The sequence below is a fragment of the Pecten maximus genome, chromosome 5 (assembly GCF_902652985.1).
Source record: "Pecten maximus chromosome 5, xPecMax1.1, whole genome shotgun sequence".
NCBI classification, from domain to species: domain Eukaryota; kingdom Metazoa; phylum Mollusca; class Bivalvia; order Pectinida; family Pectinidae; genus Pecten; species Pecten maximus.
The window spans coordinates 44989337-45009224 of NC_047019.1; the positions used below are offsets into that span (position 1 = coordinate 44989337).

The 19888-nt window shown below is 35.5% G+C and overlaps 2 protein-coding genes across 2 annotated transcripts; both read left to right on the forward strand.

Moving 5' to 3' along the window:
- The first annotated feature begins 387 nt into the window (after nucleotides 1–387).
- LOC117328151 lies at nucleotides 388–15760 on the forward strand. The gene is made up of 9 exons (XM_033885546.1): nucleotides 388–623; nucleotides 1150–1271; nucleotides 8789–8915; nucleotides 9302–9423; nucleotides 10182–10237; nucleotides 11545–11658; nucleotides 12259–12362; nucleotides 12853–13092; nucleotides 14312–15760. Exons 1-9 carry the CDS (start codon nucleotides 582–584, stop codon nucleotides 14558–14560), a joined length of 1176 nt encoding a protein of 391 aa, XP_033741437.1. The 5' UTR covers nucleotides 388–581; the 3' UTR covers nucleotides 14561–15760.
- An 881-nt stretch (nucleotides 15761–16641) lies between these two features.
- Nucleotides 16642–17403, forward strand: LOC117328478 (neurogenic differentiation factor 1-like). The gene has a single exon (XM_033886012.1). It carries the CDS (start codon nucleotides 16642–16644, stop codon nucleotides 17401–17403), a length of 762 nt encoding a protein of 253 aa, XP_033741903.1.
- Nucleotides 17404–19888: the final 2485 nt, after the last annotated feature.

Genomic DNA, 19888 nt, shown 5'->3' on the forward strand with positions numbered 1-19888 from the left:
CATAAAATCACGACCATATCAATACACACTTATTTCTTTTCTGAGATTCTTTTAAGATTTTATTTTCATACTGGTTCCATAATGATTAAGTAAAAGTTTCATTCGAAACTATGTTTACCAATTACAATGTAAATACGTATCCTAGCCATTTCAATACTTTTTGTGCAAAGTATGTTGAAATCTCATCAGAACATTTCATTTGCTCTAGGTTGGATTTTTAGAATGGTGCACGCATTTTAGGTTAAAAAAAAAGGTCATCTTAATTACTCCGAGAGGAAGAATTAAATTTTTCAGATTACAGTTATTAAAATGTTAATTCAAATTATTCTGATTGGATGATTATTTCTTCGAACGAAGACGTAACCAGTCTTTACTAGAAAGTCACTAGACTCTTCATCACTCGTCGGTATCTGCTAGTTTGCCCAGTACCCACGTTATTGGGGATATCGTCGGTAGGGCGGTTGCTAATGTCAACATAGATAACAGAATTCATAAACAGGACATAACTGCCATATCATATACTCAGGTACAGTCTACTATAAAGTAGGGTAAAGTATGGAATCGGGTTTTAATCCGTTATAATGCTGGAACATACGGGATGGCGAATTCTACTCCTACTTGTGGTAAGTACCATATATCACTTCTTAACTTTTGATTTTTTTTTTTATTTACTTTAAAAATTGTGTGTGCAATTTTTTTATCAAACTTGATTTTCTGGAACTGCAGAGTGTTTTTTTCGTGTCCATATCACACTGCATACAGTAATTAATTGTCGTTAACATTATGTTTTTGACATACAGTTGTAGGACAGTCGTTGGACAGTTGTAGAGATTTAACCACGTTAATGTGTTATATGTCTCCTCTACTAACACCGGGAATAATAAGCGTTACAATGTTCATACAGTTGACCTGAGCTATACGAGTAACATTCAAACTGCTAATTAATTATATATTTTGGATCCATCCTAGTATTGTACTGGAACAAGTTGATTATTTTACGGTTTTGTTATAATTCTTTCCCTGACAAATAATGACAAAACTTACACGGAGATATCCATATATATGTTTGTATTGATGCAAATATTTCATTCCGCTGTCTACGCGTATTGGTAACGTGTGTGGGGGTAACAAGGGTATTATATGTTACAGATAGGTGTTGTCCACGAGGTAGACGGTCAGAATAGACAGGTGGTGATATCACAGATCCAGTACTCATGCCCTTCCTATCCCTGTTCTCTACGTATATGTGGTTACGTTTTACCTAGCCTCAGGTACGTGACGTTTTAACCCCGCCTTACCCAGACAAGGTATGTATAGACCACGCCTTTATACGGGACGGGTGATCTAATCCATTAAATCCGGAGTTAACTAACCCATCAAACAGGTCCTCATCATTGAGCTCCTCATAATGATTGAATTATATCATGATTGTTCGATCCTGATTTCTTTAACTGTATTTATACATGCATTTTGTTTCATATAATGATTTCAGCCTCAAACCACGTACACGTAACTGATACTAGACTCTATAACTAATAAAGATATTCTCTCTATAGTCACAGCATTGTAAAGGAGAATTAGAAAAACAAATGACATTCAGAGTTAGAGTTCTAATGCTTCCTCTTTCACCATAAAGCATATAGTATCATAATTCAGGTCACATAACACATGCTATACCAATAATATATTATATAAAAATAGCACGAAGACACTGGTCACCCAAACCGAACAAACAAAACCTTATAACATCTACCTACAGTATGACAATAATGGTCACCTCACTACCACACAATATAACATTTACCTACAGTGTGACAATAATGGTCACCTCACTACAACACTATATAACATCTACCTACAGTATGACAATGCTGGTCACCTCACTACCACACTATATAACATCTACCTACAGTATGACAATAATGGTCACCTCACTACAACACTATATAACATCTACCTGAAGTATGACAATAATGGTCACCTCACTACCACACTATATAACATCTACCTACAGCATGACAATAATGGTCACCTCACTACAACACTATATAACATCTACCTAAAGTATGACAATAATGGTCACCTCACTACAACACTATATAACATTTACCTACAGTATGACAATAATGGTCACCTCACTACCACACTATATAACATCTACCTACAGTATGACAATAATGGTCATCTCACTACCAAACTATATAACATCTACCTACAGTATGACAATAATGGTCACCTCACTACCACACTATATAACATCTACCTACGGTATGACAATAATGGTCGCCTCACTACCACACAATATAACATTTACCTACAGTATGACAATAATGGTCACCTCACTACCACACTATATAACATCTACCCACATTATGACAATAATGGTCACCTCACTACCAAACTATATAACATCTACCTACAGTATGACAATAATGGTCACCTCACTACCACACTATATAACATCTACCTACGGTATGACAATAATGGTCACCTCACTACCACACAATATAACATTTACCTACAGTATGACAATAATGGTCACCTCACTACCACACAATATAACATTTACCTACACTATGACAATAATGGTCACCTCACTACCACACTATATAACATCTACCCATAGTATGACAATAATGGTCACCTCACTACCACACTATATAACATCTACCCACATTATGACAATAATGGTCACCTCACTACAACACTATATAACATCTACCTACAGTATGACAATAATGGTCACCTCACTACACTATATAACATCTACCTACGGTATGACAATAATGGTCACCTCACTACCACACAATATAACAGTTACCTACAGTATGACAATAATGGTCACCTCACTACAACACTATATAACATTTACCTACAGTATGACAATAATGGTCACCTCACTACCACACTATATAACATCTACCTACAGTATGACAATAACGGTCACCTCACTACCAAACTCTGTAACATTTACCTACAGTATGACAATGATGGTCACCTCACTACCAAACTCTGTAACATCTACCTACAGTATGACAATAATGGTCACCTCACTACCACACTATATAAAATCTACCTACGGTATGACAATAATGGTCACTACCACACTATATAACATCTACCTACGGTATGACAATAATGGTCACCTCACTACCACACTATATAACATCTACCTACAGTATGACAATAATGGTCACCTCACTACCACACTATATAACATCTACCTACAGTATGACAATAATGGTCACCTCACTACAACACTATATAACATCTACCTACGGTATGACAATAATGGTCACCTCACTACCACACTATATAACATCTACCTACGGTATGACAATAATGGTCACCTCACTACACACTATATAACATCTACCTACAGTATGACAATAATGGTCACCTCACTACCACACTATATAAAATCTACCTACAGTATGACAATAATGGTCACCTCACTACCAAACTATATAACATCTACCTACAGTATGACAATAATGGTCACCTCACTACCACACAATATAACAGTTACCTACAGTATGACAATAATGGTCACCTCACTACAACACTATATAACATTTACCTACAGTATGACAATAATGGTCACCTCACTACCACACTATATAACATCTACCTACAGTATGACAATAACGGTCACCTCATTACCAAACTCTGTAACATTTACCTACAGTATGACAATGATGGTCACCTCACTACCAAACTCTGTAACATCTACCTACAGTATGACAATAATGGTCACCTCACTACCACACTATATAACATCTACCTACAGTATGACAATAATGGTCACCTCACTACAACACTATATAACATCTACCTACAGTATGACAATAATGGTCACCTCACTACCACACTATATAACATCTACCTACGGTATGACAATAATGGTCACCTCACTACACACTATATAACATCTACCTACAGTATGACAATAATGGTCACCTCACTACCAAACTATATAACATCTACCTACAGTATGACAATAATGGTCACCTCACTACCACACTATATAACATCTACCTACGGTATGACAATAATGGTCACCTCACTACCACACAATATAACATTTACCTACAGTATGACAATAATGGTCACCTCACTACCACACTATATAACATCTACCCACATTATGACAATAATGGTCACCTCACTACCAAACTATATAACATCTACCTACAGTATGACAATAATGGTCACCTCACTACCACACTATATAACATCTACCTACGGTATGACAATAATGGTCACCTCACTACCACACAATATAACATTTACCTACAGTATGACAATAATGGTCACCTCACTACCACACAATATAACATTTACCTACACTATGACAATAATGGTCACCTCACTACCACACTATATAACATCTACCCATAGTATGACAATAATGGTCACCTCACTACCACACTATATAACATCTACCCACATTATGACAATAATGGTCACCTCACTACAACACTATATAACATCTACCTACAGTATGACAATAATGGTCACCTCACTACACTATATAACATCTACCTACGGTATGACAATAATGGTCACCTCACTACCACACAATATAACAGTTACCTACAGTATGACAATAATGGTCACCTCACTACAACACTATATAACATTTACCTACAGTATGACAATAATGGTCACCTCACTACCACACTATATAACATCTACCTACAGTATGACAATAACGGTCACCTCACTACCAAACTCTGTAACATTTACCTACAGTATGACAATGATGGTCACCTCACTACCAAACTCTGTAACATCTACCTACAGTATGACAATAATGGTCACCTCACTACCACACTATATAACATCTACCTACAGTATGACAATAATGGTCACCTCACTACAACACTATATAACATCTACCTACGGTATGACAATAATGGTCACCTCACTACCACACTATATAACATCTACCTACGGTATGACAATAATGGTCACCTCACTACACACAATATAATATCTACCTACAGTATGACAATAATGGTCACCTCACTACCACACTATATAAAATCTACCTACAGTATGACAATAATGGTCACCTCACTACCAAACTATATAACATCTACCTACAGTATGACAATAATGGTCACCTCACTACCACACAATATAACAGTTACCTACAGTATGACAATAATGGTCACCTCACTACAACACTATATAACATTTACCTACAGTATGACAATAATGGTCACCTCACTACCACACTATATAACATCTACCTACAGTATGACAATAACGGTCACCTCACTACCAAACTCTGTAACATTTACCTACAGTATGACAATGATGGTCACCTCACTACCAAACTCTGTAACATCTACCTACAGTATGACAATAATGGTCACCTCACTACCACACTATATAACATCTACCTACGGTATGACAATAATGGTCACCTCACTACCACACTATATAACATCTACCTACGGTATGACAATAATGGTCACCTCACTACCACACTATATAACATCTACCTACGGTATGACAATAATGGTCACCTCACTACCACACTATATAACATCTACCTACAGTATGACAATAATGGTCACCTCACTACAACACTATATAACATCTACCTACGGTATGACAATAATGGTAACCTCACTACCACACTATATAACATCTACCTACAGTATGACAATAATGGTCACCTCACTACCAAACTATATAACATCTACCTACAGTATGACAATAATGGTCACCTCACTACCACACTATATAACATCTACCTACGGTATGACAATAATGGTCACCTCACTACCACACAATATAACATTTACCTACTGTATGACAATAATGGTCACCTCACTACCACACTATATAACATCTACCTACAGTATGACAATAATGGTCACCTCACTACAACACTATATAACATCTACCTACAGTATGACAATAATGGTCACCTCACTACCACACTATATAACACCTACCTACAGTATGACAATAATGGTCACCTCATTACCACACTATATAACATCTACCTACGGTATGACAATAATGGTCACCTCACTACAACACAATATAACATCTACCTACGGTATGACAATAATGGTCACCTCATTACCACACTATATAACATCTACCTACGGTATGACAATAATGGTCACCTCTTTACCACACTATATAACATCTACCTACAGTATGACAATAATGGTCACCTCATTACCACACTATATAACATCTACCTACGGTATGACAATAATGGTCACCTCACTACCACACAATATAACATCTACCTACAGTACGACAATAATGGTCACCTCACTACCACACAATATAACATCTACCTACAGTATGACAATAATGGTCACCTCACTACCACACTATATAACATCTACCTACAGTATGACAATAATGGTCACCTCACTACAACACTAAATAACATCTACCTACAGTATGACAATAACGGTCACCTCACTACCAAACTTTATAACATCTACCTACAGTATGACAATAATGGTCAACTCACTACCACATTTTATAACATCTACCTACAGTATGACAATAATGGTCACCTCACTACCACACTATATAACATCTACCTACAGTATGACAATAATGGTCACCTCACTACCACACTATATAACATCTACCTACAGTATGACAATAATGGTCACCTCACTACCACACTATATAACATCTACCTACAGTATGACAATAATGGTCACCTCACTACCACACTATATAACATCTACCTACAGTATGACAATAATGGTCACCTCACTACAACACTATATAACATCTACCTACAGTATGACAATAATGGTCACCTCACTACCACACTATATAACACCTACCTACAGTATGACAATAATGGTCACCTCATTACCACACTATATAACATCTACCTACGGTATGACAATAATGGTCACCTCACTACAACACAATATAACATCTACCTACGGTATGACAATAATGGTCACCTCATTACCACACTATATAACATCTACCTACGGTATGACAATAATGGTCACCTCTTTACCACACTATATAACATCTACCTACAGTATGACAATAATGGTCACCTCATTACCACACTATATAACATCTACCTACGGTATGACAATAATGGTCACCTCACTACCACACAATATAACATCTACCTACAGTACGACAATAATGGTCACCTCACTACCACACAATATAACATCTACCTACAGTATGACAATAATGGTCACCTCACTACCACACTATATAACATCTACCTACAGTATGACAATAATGGTCACCTCACTACAACACTAAATAACATCTACCTACAGTATGACAATAACGGTCACCTCACTACCAAACTTTATAACATCTACCTACAGTATGACAATAATGGTCAACTCACTACCACATTTTATAACATCTACCTACAGTATGACAATAATGGTCACCTCACTACCACACTATATAACATCTACCTACAGTATGACAATAATGGTCACCTCACTACCACACTATATAACATCTACCTACAGTATGACAATAATGGTCACCTCACTACCACACTATATAACATCTACCTACAGTATGACAATAATGGTCACCTCACTACAACACTAAATAACATCTACCTACAGTATGACAATAATGGTCACCTCACTACCACACCATATAGCATCTACCTACAGTATGACAATAATGGTCACCTCACTACCACACTATATAACATCTACCTACAGTATGACAATAATGGTCACCTCACTACCACACTATATAGCATCTACCTACAGTATGACAATAATGGTCACCTCTTTACCACACTATATAACATCTACCTACAGTATGACAATAATGGTCACCTCATTACCACACTATATAACATCTACCTACGGTATGACAATAATGGTCACCTCACTACCACACAATATAACATCTACCTACAGTACGACAATAATGGTCACCTCACTACCACACAATATAACATCTACCTACAGTATGACAATAATGGTCACCTCACTACCACACTATATAACATCTACCTACAGTATGACAATAATGGTCACCTCACTACAACACTAAATAACATCTACCTACAGTATGACAATAACGGTCACCTCACTACCAAACTTTATAACATCTACCTACAGTATGACAATAATGGTCAACTCACTACCACATTTTATAACATCTACCTACAGTATGACAATAATGGTCACCTCACTACCACACTATATAACATCTACCTACAGTATGACAATAATGGTCACCTCACTACCACACTATATAACATCTACCTACAGTATGACAATAATGGTCACCTCACTACCACACTATATAACATCTACCTACAGTATGACAATAATGGTCACCTCACTACAACACTAAATAACATCTACCTACAGTATGACAATAATGGTCACCTCACTACCACACTATATAGCATCTACCTACAGTATGACAATAATGGTCACCTCACTACCACACTATATAACATCTACCTACAGTATGACAATAATGGTCACCTCACTACCACACTATATAGCATCTACCTACAGTATGACAATAATGGTCACCTCACTACCACACTATATAACATCTACCTACGGTATGACAATAATGGTCACCTCACTACCACACTTTATAGCATCTACCTACAATTTATGTTTCCTTATGCATGCATCTTATGAGTCTTTTGTACAAACCATGATAGACCCATTGATGGCATGATGATTTCCAATATTCTAGCCATTATATATACGTTTATGATATATAATCAATCACAACAATCAAGTTATCCTTTATTACGCTTATCTAGGCAGTGTCCCATCGCCACTACAACATGCCCTGACACAAACTGCGACAATGTCACGTTCCTCAGTACCTCTATCGCAAGTAGGAGTGTGACACTGAGTCTGGACTACCCAACACAGCTGAAATCCATCGTACGTTCCCGTTATAGTATTTACTAAGGATTAAAATAAAAAAAATAACATTATCTTGGAAACAATAATGATTTGTGTGGATAATGAATATTTAACTTTGTAAAATTTCATCATTATCATCTAGTAATATACTTATCCATTTTAACAAATATTTATTAGTCATATATGCACAAGTTCGCTATACATAATCAGTTACTAACGGACATTATTGTTTTGTATGAGGATGATAATTCTACACTAAGGGTAACAAAATAAGCAACAGGAACTTTCATTTTCGAGCCAGATCTGTACTTGGATACAATGATTTTCTCCATTACATTGAACATCATTTAAATCGTAGGACTGTATCTTTATATTATCTTATCGTCATATGCTTTTTTATATAGTTGAACATCAAAGTGTACTTTCGACAGTCCGGATCCTCGGGAACGTGTGGATACTCGCTCAGAAACAGCTGCTGGGATTTCACATACACGAACACAAATCTCATCACCGGAAGTTCGTTAAGGTATAAATACGTCACTTCCGTATTAAATGAAGCACCGTTTAAATGGTCAAGAGTTCGTATCCTCGTAAGAGTATCATATAGCACGTGAAAATACATTTGGAAATAGTGCCTGACAATTCGTAATATTGAATTTATTGTCCATGTAGACATAACTGCTTGTCTGTTGTCTGTTTTACAAAGCAACGTTGATAAAGCTGTTATCAATGATGAACAACTTCATACAAAACACCAAATTCAAACACATATTAATATTATCAATTGAACTTGATTTTTTTGCATGCTTAGTATATATTTAAGTAGATTTTTAAATTATTGGCAACACGGATTGATTACCATACTGTAGGATGACGACAGTCAAAATGGACTAGAAGTAAGTCCGATATGTTGGTATATTTTGGGGTATTCATCGTACTATATTTAAGATTCGTAAAGCAATAGCTATTGTTTGTTGATTTTTTTTTTTTTTTTTTGGTTTTTTTGGTTTTTTGTCATGATATTTGTATAAATTGAAATCACCAAAATATTTCAGAGATGAATCTGATAGCTATGGATTGTATTTTATTTGAGATTTAGGTATTAATGAAGTACGACTTAGTCTACAAAACGATAAGCATGTTTATTTCAGGGAAAAGAATACAAAAAATATCATTTCAGTGAAACATATATCGGAGATAGTCGTTATTTCAATATATGAAGTAAAAAAAGCAACTAATAAAATAATGTTTGATGTAGACTATACTAAACATACTTCTTCACAGCTTCCAAGTGCAGTTATCAAAATCAGGACCAGTCACCACTTCTTCAACCAGCAGCTGTGAGTCTAATCAATACTATATAAATCGTTACATTTATAGATACCTATTGTCATTCTTAATATAGATTGAGTGCATATTTAATTTTAAAGGATACTACACGCATCTACCACATACAAAAATTGACACATATCTTTCAAATATTAGTTTTAAATACAGTTCTAGTTTTATTAGGTGAAATAATCATCATGGTTTAACGAATGACCTTTACTTATAGCTTTCGCATTAGTGTTGTAATGTGGTCCTCGATTGCTAAGCATTTGATCTGGGTTGGTAAATGTTGGTCATGATATGATGTGCCGAAGTGATGCCATTTATATATTTGAACACGTGAACACACATTTGTAATAAATATTCTTAGATATTGAACATGATATCAATATTGGGCATCGCGATGCCTTATCTGATTAACAAATCATATTTTACCTATCCAGCTTTATTTATGTAATTCCTTTAATCATTGCGAATACATTTCACAACATAAACAAGAGCGTTATAGATACAGAAAGTTTCACTCATACAGAAAACATACAATTATATATGAGAGGATGATTAAGGAATTATACATTAAACTTGAACAGCACCCTTCATATCACTGTCTACTAACGAGCCGACACGATATGAACAGTACAAGAAGGATGAAAATAAGAGTTGGAATTCGCGGTCCGATTATGTTAAGCACCAAATATATTTATATTTATGTTGTGGTTATTGAATGACAAGTCAACCATTCCTACTGATGGTACAGACAGAGATCATTTTATTAAATTCAGGAGCTTTGATATTATCTGTATTTGTGTACAGAAAGGGACATTTTAAGCAGTTGTGATGAGATTATCGTGTCAAAAATGTCATGCATAAAGTAAACATTTCCTTATATCAGTATAATATTTTCAAACGTGAGGACTTTTCAACTGACAACGCTGATAATATTATTATAAAGTCTAGTATCTTTCTATTTGTCGGGTTCGTTAAGCACCGATAGTGTGTGTTTTTTTTTTTTTTTTTTTTTTGTTTTTTGAAAACAGTAATAACTAGTAACCATAGTTAATACAGAATCGCGATTAACGTCTACCGCTCTGTTTCTCGAGTTGTCCAAAACGACCAATATTTAAACCACTTAATTACTAAAATTACACCGCACCCAATAATTACACGTATTTTAGATATATATGTATTACGTTTTTGTAGTCAATCCTTAAAATCAACAACAAATAGCATACAAGTTAATATATGATGTAAAATAACCTCTATGTATTCGATAAAAATATGAAGTAGGATTGATGTTAGAACGTTATATGTTTAACAGCCACAGCCAGTACCAGTCCAATGGTCAGTGCTGTACTGTCCACTCTACGTCCAGTCCCTGGCACTAAACCCCTACCAACGCCGTTCATAGGAAAATCAACAGCCGACGATAAGGGTAGGTATAGTAATTTGATACTCCACTGACCATGGTACGTACACTAACACTAGGTAGGAACGTTAGTGGAACCTACTGGCACTCATGACAAGGGTAAGGATGTTATCAGAACTCTCACAAACTCATGACAAGGGTAAGGATGTTATCAGAAACTTCTCCCGAACCAATGATAAGGGTAGGTATAGTAATCGTACACTAACACTCTCACAGGTAGGAATGTTAGTGGAACCTACTCGCACTCATGACAATGGTAGGAATGTTATCATAACCTTCTCACAAACCGATGATAAGGATAGGAATGTTATGAGAACTCTCATAAACGATAACAAGGACAGGAATGTTATGAGAACTCTCATAAACGATAACAAGGATAGGAATGGCAATATCAGGGGTAGCAGTGCTAATGGAACGTTCTCAGAAGATTATTGTTTAACGGTATTACTAACGAACGTTTGATAGGAATTCTTAGAAGTGTTTCAATGTTGATATATGCTCTTTAAAACGTTTTAGCACGTTTTATTGGTAAACTCATGTATGATACGCTCTATAAACGGATCTAGTTGTGGATGTTATTTCTCCTGGATGTTATTCTCGTATTAGGTGGATTTCCAGCTGCTGCAGCCTTCGGTATCGCACTAGGAATCGCCTTACTTATCCTCATCCTAGCCATTATTATCTGCCTGTGCTGTAAAAAGAAGAAAAAGGTAGATTGATTGAAGCACCATCCGTTTGTATGTTTATAATACCTTAATAGCTATATACTGTATGTATTATGTCACTAGTTCTATCTAAGAGATTGAGTGGTATTCGTTGTTGTGATAACATGTAGCGTTATTGTGATGTAAATTACAAAATCAAGCAATATTTCATTAATTGTACATGTGATTTGAAATAATGTTGATATTCATATTGAATTTTTTTTTAATAAATCTTACAATCTGTAATTCGGTAAGAACGCGTTTACTGTCAATGGAAAATTTAAATTTCTCATGCAGTTTTCTGCCGAACAGGTGAGAGAATATACGCGTACCACAAATCACTGAGTTCTTTAAGAAGCAGTTCCACAGTCATTTTTATTTCACGATAAGAAATCAAACGCAAGTAATTTCAAATATATCACACACGCAAATTCTTGTGTAGAGATATGTAAGTGATAAAAAGGAAGAAGGAGAAAAACTATGGTTGTTTTGGCAGGAGACTGTTGTTGCCGTGGTCAGTTCGCCGCGAACTAACGAGAAGCCAGTGTATCCAGCACCTCTCCGATATGAAGAATACATGAAGTCCGGTCCGCTTCCTGTCGTCCAGGACGGTATTGATGGCGACGGCGGGAGTGATACCAGCTGTTATCAAATAGAGATGGTGGCGGACGCAAACACGTCCACAAGTAAAAAGAAACGGAAGAAGAAGCGGAAGTCTGGAAAACATAGCAGAAGGGTAAACAACTGATAAATATGGAAATCATAGAGGAAGGATAAACAATAGATAAATATGGGAAACACAGCACAAGGGTAAACAATCGATAAATATGGACAATACAGCAGAGGGTAAACAATAGATAAATGTGGGAAACAACAGAAAGGTAAACAATAGATAAATATGGGGAACAGCAGAAGGATAAACAATAGATAAATATGGGAAACACATCACAAGGGTTAACAATCGATAAATATGGACAATACAGCAGAAAGGTAAACAACAGATAAATGTGGAAAACATAGAGGAAGGGTAAACAATCGATAAATATGGGAAACATAGAGGAAGGGTAAACAATAGATAAATATGGGAAACAGCAGAAAGTTAAACATTCGATAAATATGGCTAACATAGCAGACGGGCAAACAATAGATAAATATGTGAAACACAGCAGACAGGTTAGCAATCGATAAATATGGGAACCATAAAGGAAAGATAAATAATAGATAAATATCATAAAGACAGCAGACGGGTATACAATTGATAAACATTGGAAACAGAAGACGGGTAAACAGTAGATAAATATGGGAAACATAGCAAAAAGGTAAACAGTACATACATATGGGAAATATAGCAGAAAGGTAAACAGGAGATTAATATGGGAAACATAGAGGAAAGGTAAACAATAGATAAATATTGTAAAGACAGCAGACGGGTATACAATTGATGAAAATGGGAAACACATCAGAAGGATAAACAAGAGATAAATACGGGAAATTATATATATAATATTTACCTGTCGTCACAATAAAGCATAATATATATATCTGTTCATTATGATTGTCCTCGTACATTCAATGACTGAAACTACGAACTTTAGCATAAAACAGAATCACACAGACGAAAAGTTTAATGTACACATGTTTGTCTATTACAAATATTTAGATATCATGAAACAAATTGGCAGACCATTAGATTTGAAAATATACAGCTACCTTACGAAACCGAAAATAAAATGATCACCAATTTATCTCGTTATTAACCATGTCATCACCATTAAAACGTAAATGAAGACAAAATAACAGCTGGAAGAATTGGTTCTATAACATTTATCTTGTTAACTGAATTTGTACAAGGAAACTCGTGGAAATCAAATAAATGCCGAATGTAAGTAGCGTCACTTTTATCATGGTATCATACAATGTTTAGGTATAAACATACACAATTTAAACGTTTGCAGGAAAGAGAAAGGAACACTGAATCGGATTTCAGTCGGACGACAGGAGAGAATTATCACATCGCTTCAGACACATTCTTCATTAATGCTGCTACTCTACCACAGAGCGAGAACACTGCCACGCCCCTCACACTCCCACCAGTAACGCCTACCAAACGTACACATTCTAGAAAGTACAAAAAGAAAAGGAAAATGGCTTCATACGATTTTACCGAATTTGACCGACATGATGACCCTTATGTACATATGTAGACTTTAGTGCGAGCAGTCTGCTGTTAAATGTAAAGAGTGTGTAAATTGTAAATGTTTTAATGTAATCACATATAAGTCATCTATATGCTATATAAGGTGCAACTTTATATGATCCGCTATATATGTAAATAAGGCGTAACTATATAAAGTCCGCTATATTGTATATAAAGTGTAACTGTATATAGTCAGCTATATTGTTTATAAGCTGTAACTTTATATAGTCCGATATAGTAATGTTTATAAGGTGTAGCTACATGTATATATAAACCGCTCTATGTTATATAAGGTTTAACTATATATATTCAACTATATTGTATATACAGTTTAACTTTATAAAGTCGGCTATATTGTATTTAAAGTTTAATTATGTAAAGTCCGTTATATTGTTTATAAGGTGTAACTATATATAGTCCGTTATATTGTTGATAAGTTTTAACTATATATAGTCCGCTGTTTTATGTAAGGTGTAACTATATATAGCTCGCAATATTGTATATAAGGTGTAACTATATATAGCTCGCAATATTGTATATAAGGTGTAACTATATAAAGTCCGCTATATTGAATATAAGATGTAACTATATATAGTCCGCTTTATAGTATATAAGGTGTAACTATATATAGCTCGCTATATTGTATATAAGATGTAACTATATATAGTCCGCTATATTGTATATAAGGTGTATTGTATATACATGTATTAGCTGTAACTTTATTATATATTATGTCTGGTCTATTGCAGGTTATTTCTATATGATAATTAAACGTTATGTTTTATTATGAAACTAAAATTAACATGTATCATACTTATGGTAAGTATTATACCGCAATGTATTATTCTGCCTTTACTATAAAAGCACATCTATAATTACTTTACTGTACAGTATGTTTACTACCATAATTATTGTGTTTTGGAGGGAATAAAGATAAATAAGAATGCATCATTACTATAATGTAATGTTCAATGACATAATTATTGTACGGTGATGTATAGTGACTGTGAGTATTGTGGATTTCTATCATCACCAAAACGTGGGAATTACTGTTTCATATAAAGTTTGTACATCTTCAGTTATGTTAATGTAATTTTAAATCGGTTCTATATAGGATATACCATGGGAATATATTCAGTGACACATACATGATATTGTGTAAGAATATTATTAAGAATGGAATAAAAAACAACTTAACATTTGAATGTTTCAGTGTTGAAGAGTGTTAATTAATCACTTGTTATCTCAAATTGACTTCAGTTTCCAAGTACATATCCTAATGATTTCGTTACGTGAGGGTCATTTCCTTAATCCTATACAAAACATGTGCGGTTGTTTTAAATTCATTAACGTACCTATAAAAAATGTGAAATTTATTGAAGTTTGGGGCTTTACATTTCGTCAGTCGCCTGCTACAATTGTAAATATCAACACTTTAGATTCTTAGCATCACTGACGGGTCTTAGAAGTGCGAAATAACTGAATAATGTTCCTAACATCACTGCCGAGTCCAAGAGTACGGAACAGTTGAATGATGTTCCTAACATCACTGCCAGGTCCTATAGTACGAAACAGCTGGATAATGTTCTTAACATCACTTACGAGTCTTGGAAATACGAAATAGCTGAATATGTTCTTAACATCACTTACGAGTCTTGGAATTACGAAATAGCTGAATATGTTCCTAACATCACTTACGAGTACTTATAGTACCAGCGCTGTAAGATGTCCCTAACATCACTGACGGGTCCTAGAAGTACGAAACATGCAGTTTGATTAATTTATTCGCCTCTGTATCAATATTGAAAAGAGCTACTATCCCGTGTGTTTGTACAGTCCCTTCGACAGGTAAAGCCAGAGATACGTCCCAGCTGGCTGTCCATCATGTTCGTACCATTTGTCCGTCTTTGATTGACAGTTACACCAGCAGCGATCCCGTGTGTCTATTGTTGGTGATAACGCCATGGAAATTCACTGGTCAGTTACTTCTCTGTACACGACTGCTAGACGACGTGACCAGTGTAACATACCTTTGTTACATTATCAATCCCCTGGTACGTACTTGGTTAGGCGTGTAACTCAGACATTATGGCATGTCCTAGCCCAACCCGATGTCCTGAAAAAAACAGAAACGAAAGGAATTTCAGCGACGGTGATCACGATTCATCAGAAAATGAAGGGATGGGTCAGACCAAAACCACTTTTGCCAGCATCATGGTAGCAAATAATGATGAGGAAATGAGTGTTACAGATAATTTTGGAGACAAAGAAAGTGGAAAAACTAACGGCAGCATCACACAAATTGGCAATGGTGACAGGAAGTGCCGCTCAATAAGGTGTCCTCCTATTGGGACGGTGAAGGAGACTCGGAATACTATCAACAGGAGAGAACGGCAAAGGATGCTCCAGCTTAACAAAGCCCTGGACGGTCTCCGAGCTGTGATGCCCTCGATACATTCGTCGTCTTCTCGCAAACTCTCAAAAATAGCCACACTGTTGTCCGCCAAAAATTACATTCAGATGCTGAATAAATCCATCCAGGATATGAGTGTTTTATTGAGGGATCTCCGTAGATCGACCGCTTGTATCAGCACAAACATTCCTTGTATACCTCATTGTGTTCCAACGTTTTCCCCGTCAGCCGATGGTCTCGGGAGCTCTCTGTCAAAGCCAACGGGTTTCGTTTCGCGTAGTAACTCCTACCGTGGTGAGGTCCCAACAGCGTCGGCGCTGTATGTGTCACCATTACCCTACCAAGAGTATGGTCAACAAGTGTATTTTACAAACAGATCGTCAAAGATATTGGAACATCACCCACACAGCGTCAACCAATTACATTACTATTACTGACATATGGACTATTGGACATGGCATATCGTGTCGGCTTCACCGAGTTATCTACCCGAGAATGACTCTTTCTACCGGTATAATATAGGAACACATGGAATTAGTGGAATACAATTCTATCTGTTGAAATCTATCATTATGTATTGATATGATCTTTGATTTAAATAAACACGTAAATGAGACACTTCGTCCGGTGTTGTTTATGAAAGAGTACTGATAGATATTGATATACTGATGAATCCTAGATACACGTTCGTAGAAAGAACCTAGGTGATATCAGTATACCTGTTATTTCTATACTTTGTTGTTGATTAGAATAACAAAGGAATGTGACGTCTTAAATGGTACAATATCTGTTTTTCTTACTCAATACCTGATGTTCAAAATTGTACAATGTACCGTAATACGCGGTAAACATGTTTGTTAGTAGACTATTGTCTACCTATGTGTTTATCTACAATTCACGGTTTTGTTCTTATGGTATATTTCAGTTGCACCTAACCATATATAACTTTAACTTTATAAATTTTATTGCATGAATTTGAAGAAAATGATATATTTCAATATCAGGTTTTCAATGTATCATGCATGATGATGATCACCGAGAACGATAAATGTCGATAATTCGATACCACTCAAGGATTGATTGTTTTAATTTTTATTGCTTCATCGAAGTGTATTAAAATGGAGTAGGTACATATTGCTTGTTGCACGAAAGCGAAAGTATAAGTTAAATATGTATTAACCAAACTGCATATACACTTTGAAGTAGCTGCAAAAATTAACAATCAATCCTTATATTTACACTTGGGAGAGAGGGGGAGGGGATGTCACATCGTACACATCGTTAGAACATCGGCAGGCGCGGATCCAGGAATTTGAAAGGGGAGGGGGGGGGGGGGGGGGGGGGGGTTCCAGGAATTTAGTGGCAATGCGAGGGTCGTAGGCGCGAGCCGAATTTTCGGAAAATGTACTGATTATAGCAAATTTGCAATCTTTCGGGATGAAGATTTCGATAAGTGTGTGTGGGGGGTGGGGGGTGTTTGGCATAGGCGGTTTTTTAAGGATATAAAAAAATTTCCTCATCCGATAAAGGGGGGGGGGGGGGGGCTGGGGGTCAGGACCCCCCCTGGATCCGCTAGTGATCGGTCAGATTCATAGAACAGCCAAATTAATCGGAAAACATAGACAGTAAACAAATCATGTGACATTACCTGTTTGATAAATAAGTGATATTAAACTTTGACATTACCTTTATGTTAAATAAGTGATATTTAACTGTGACATTACATCTCTGATAAAAAAGTGATATTAAACTGTGACATTACAGCTTTGATAAATAAGTGATATCAAAATGTGACATTACCTGTTTGATAAATAAGTGATATTAAATTGTGACATTACCTATATGATAAATAAGTGATATTAAATTGTGACATTACCTATAAAATAAATAAGTGATATTAAACTGAGACATTACCTGTTTGATAAAAAAGTGATATTAAACTGTGACATTACCTATATAATATAACATTACTTCTATGATCAATAAATGAACTACGATTTTCTCTGACACATTGGCGAGAGGGACTGGCTTTGTAAACAAGTTATATCGACTTATATCATACGTGGCCCCATACCATTTGACAGGGAATGATGCCTCTACGACACAAATTTTGCGTCAATGGATAACACAATAAACATAACCCTGAATTACGACATTACATTATCAACATTAGGGTGTATATCTATAACCCTGAGTTACGACAGTACATTGTCAACATTAAGATATATCTGTAACCCTGAATTACGACAGTACATTGTCAACATTAAGATACATCTGTAACCTTGAATTACGACAGTACATTATCATCATTAAGATATATCTGTAACCCTGAATTACGACAGTACATTGTCAACATTAAGATACATCTGTAACCTTGAATTACGACAGTACATTATCATCATTAAGATATATCTGTAACCTTGAATTACGACAGTACATTATCATCATTAAGATATATCTGTAACACCGAATTAGGACAGTACATTATCAACATTAAGATATATCTGTAACCCTGAATTACGACAGTGTATCATCAGCATTAAGATATATCTGTAACCTTGAATTACGACAGTACATTGTCAACATTAAGATATATCTGTAACCCTGAATTACGGCAGTACCAACATTAAGATATATCTGTAACACCGAATTACGACAGTACATTTTCAACATTATGATATATCTGTAACCCTGAATTACGACAGTGTATCATCGGCATTAAGATATATCTGTAACCTTGAATTACGACAGTACATTATCAACATTAAGATATATCTGTAACCCTAAATTACGACAGTACATTATCAACATTAAGATACATCTGTAACCCTGAATTACGACAGTGTATCATCGGCATTAAGATATATCTGTAACCTTGAATTACGACAGTACATTATCAACATTAAGATATATCTGTAACCC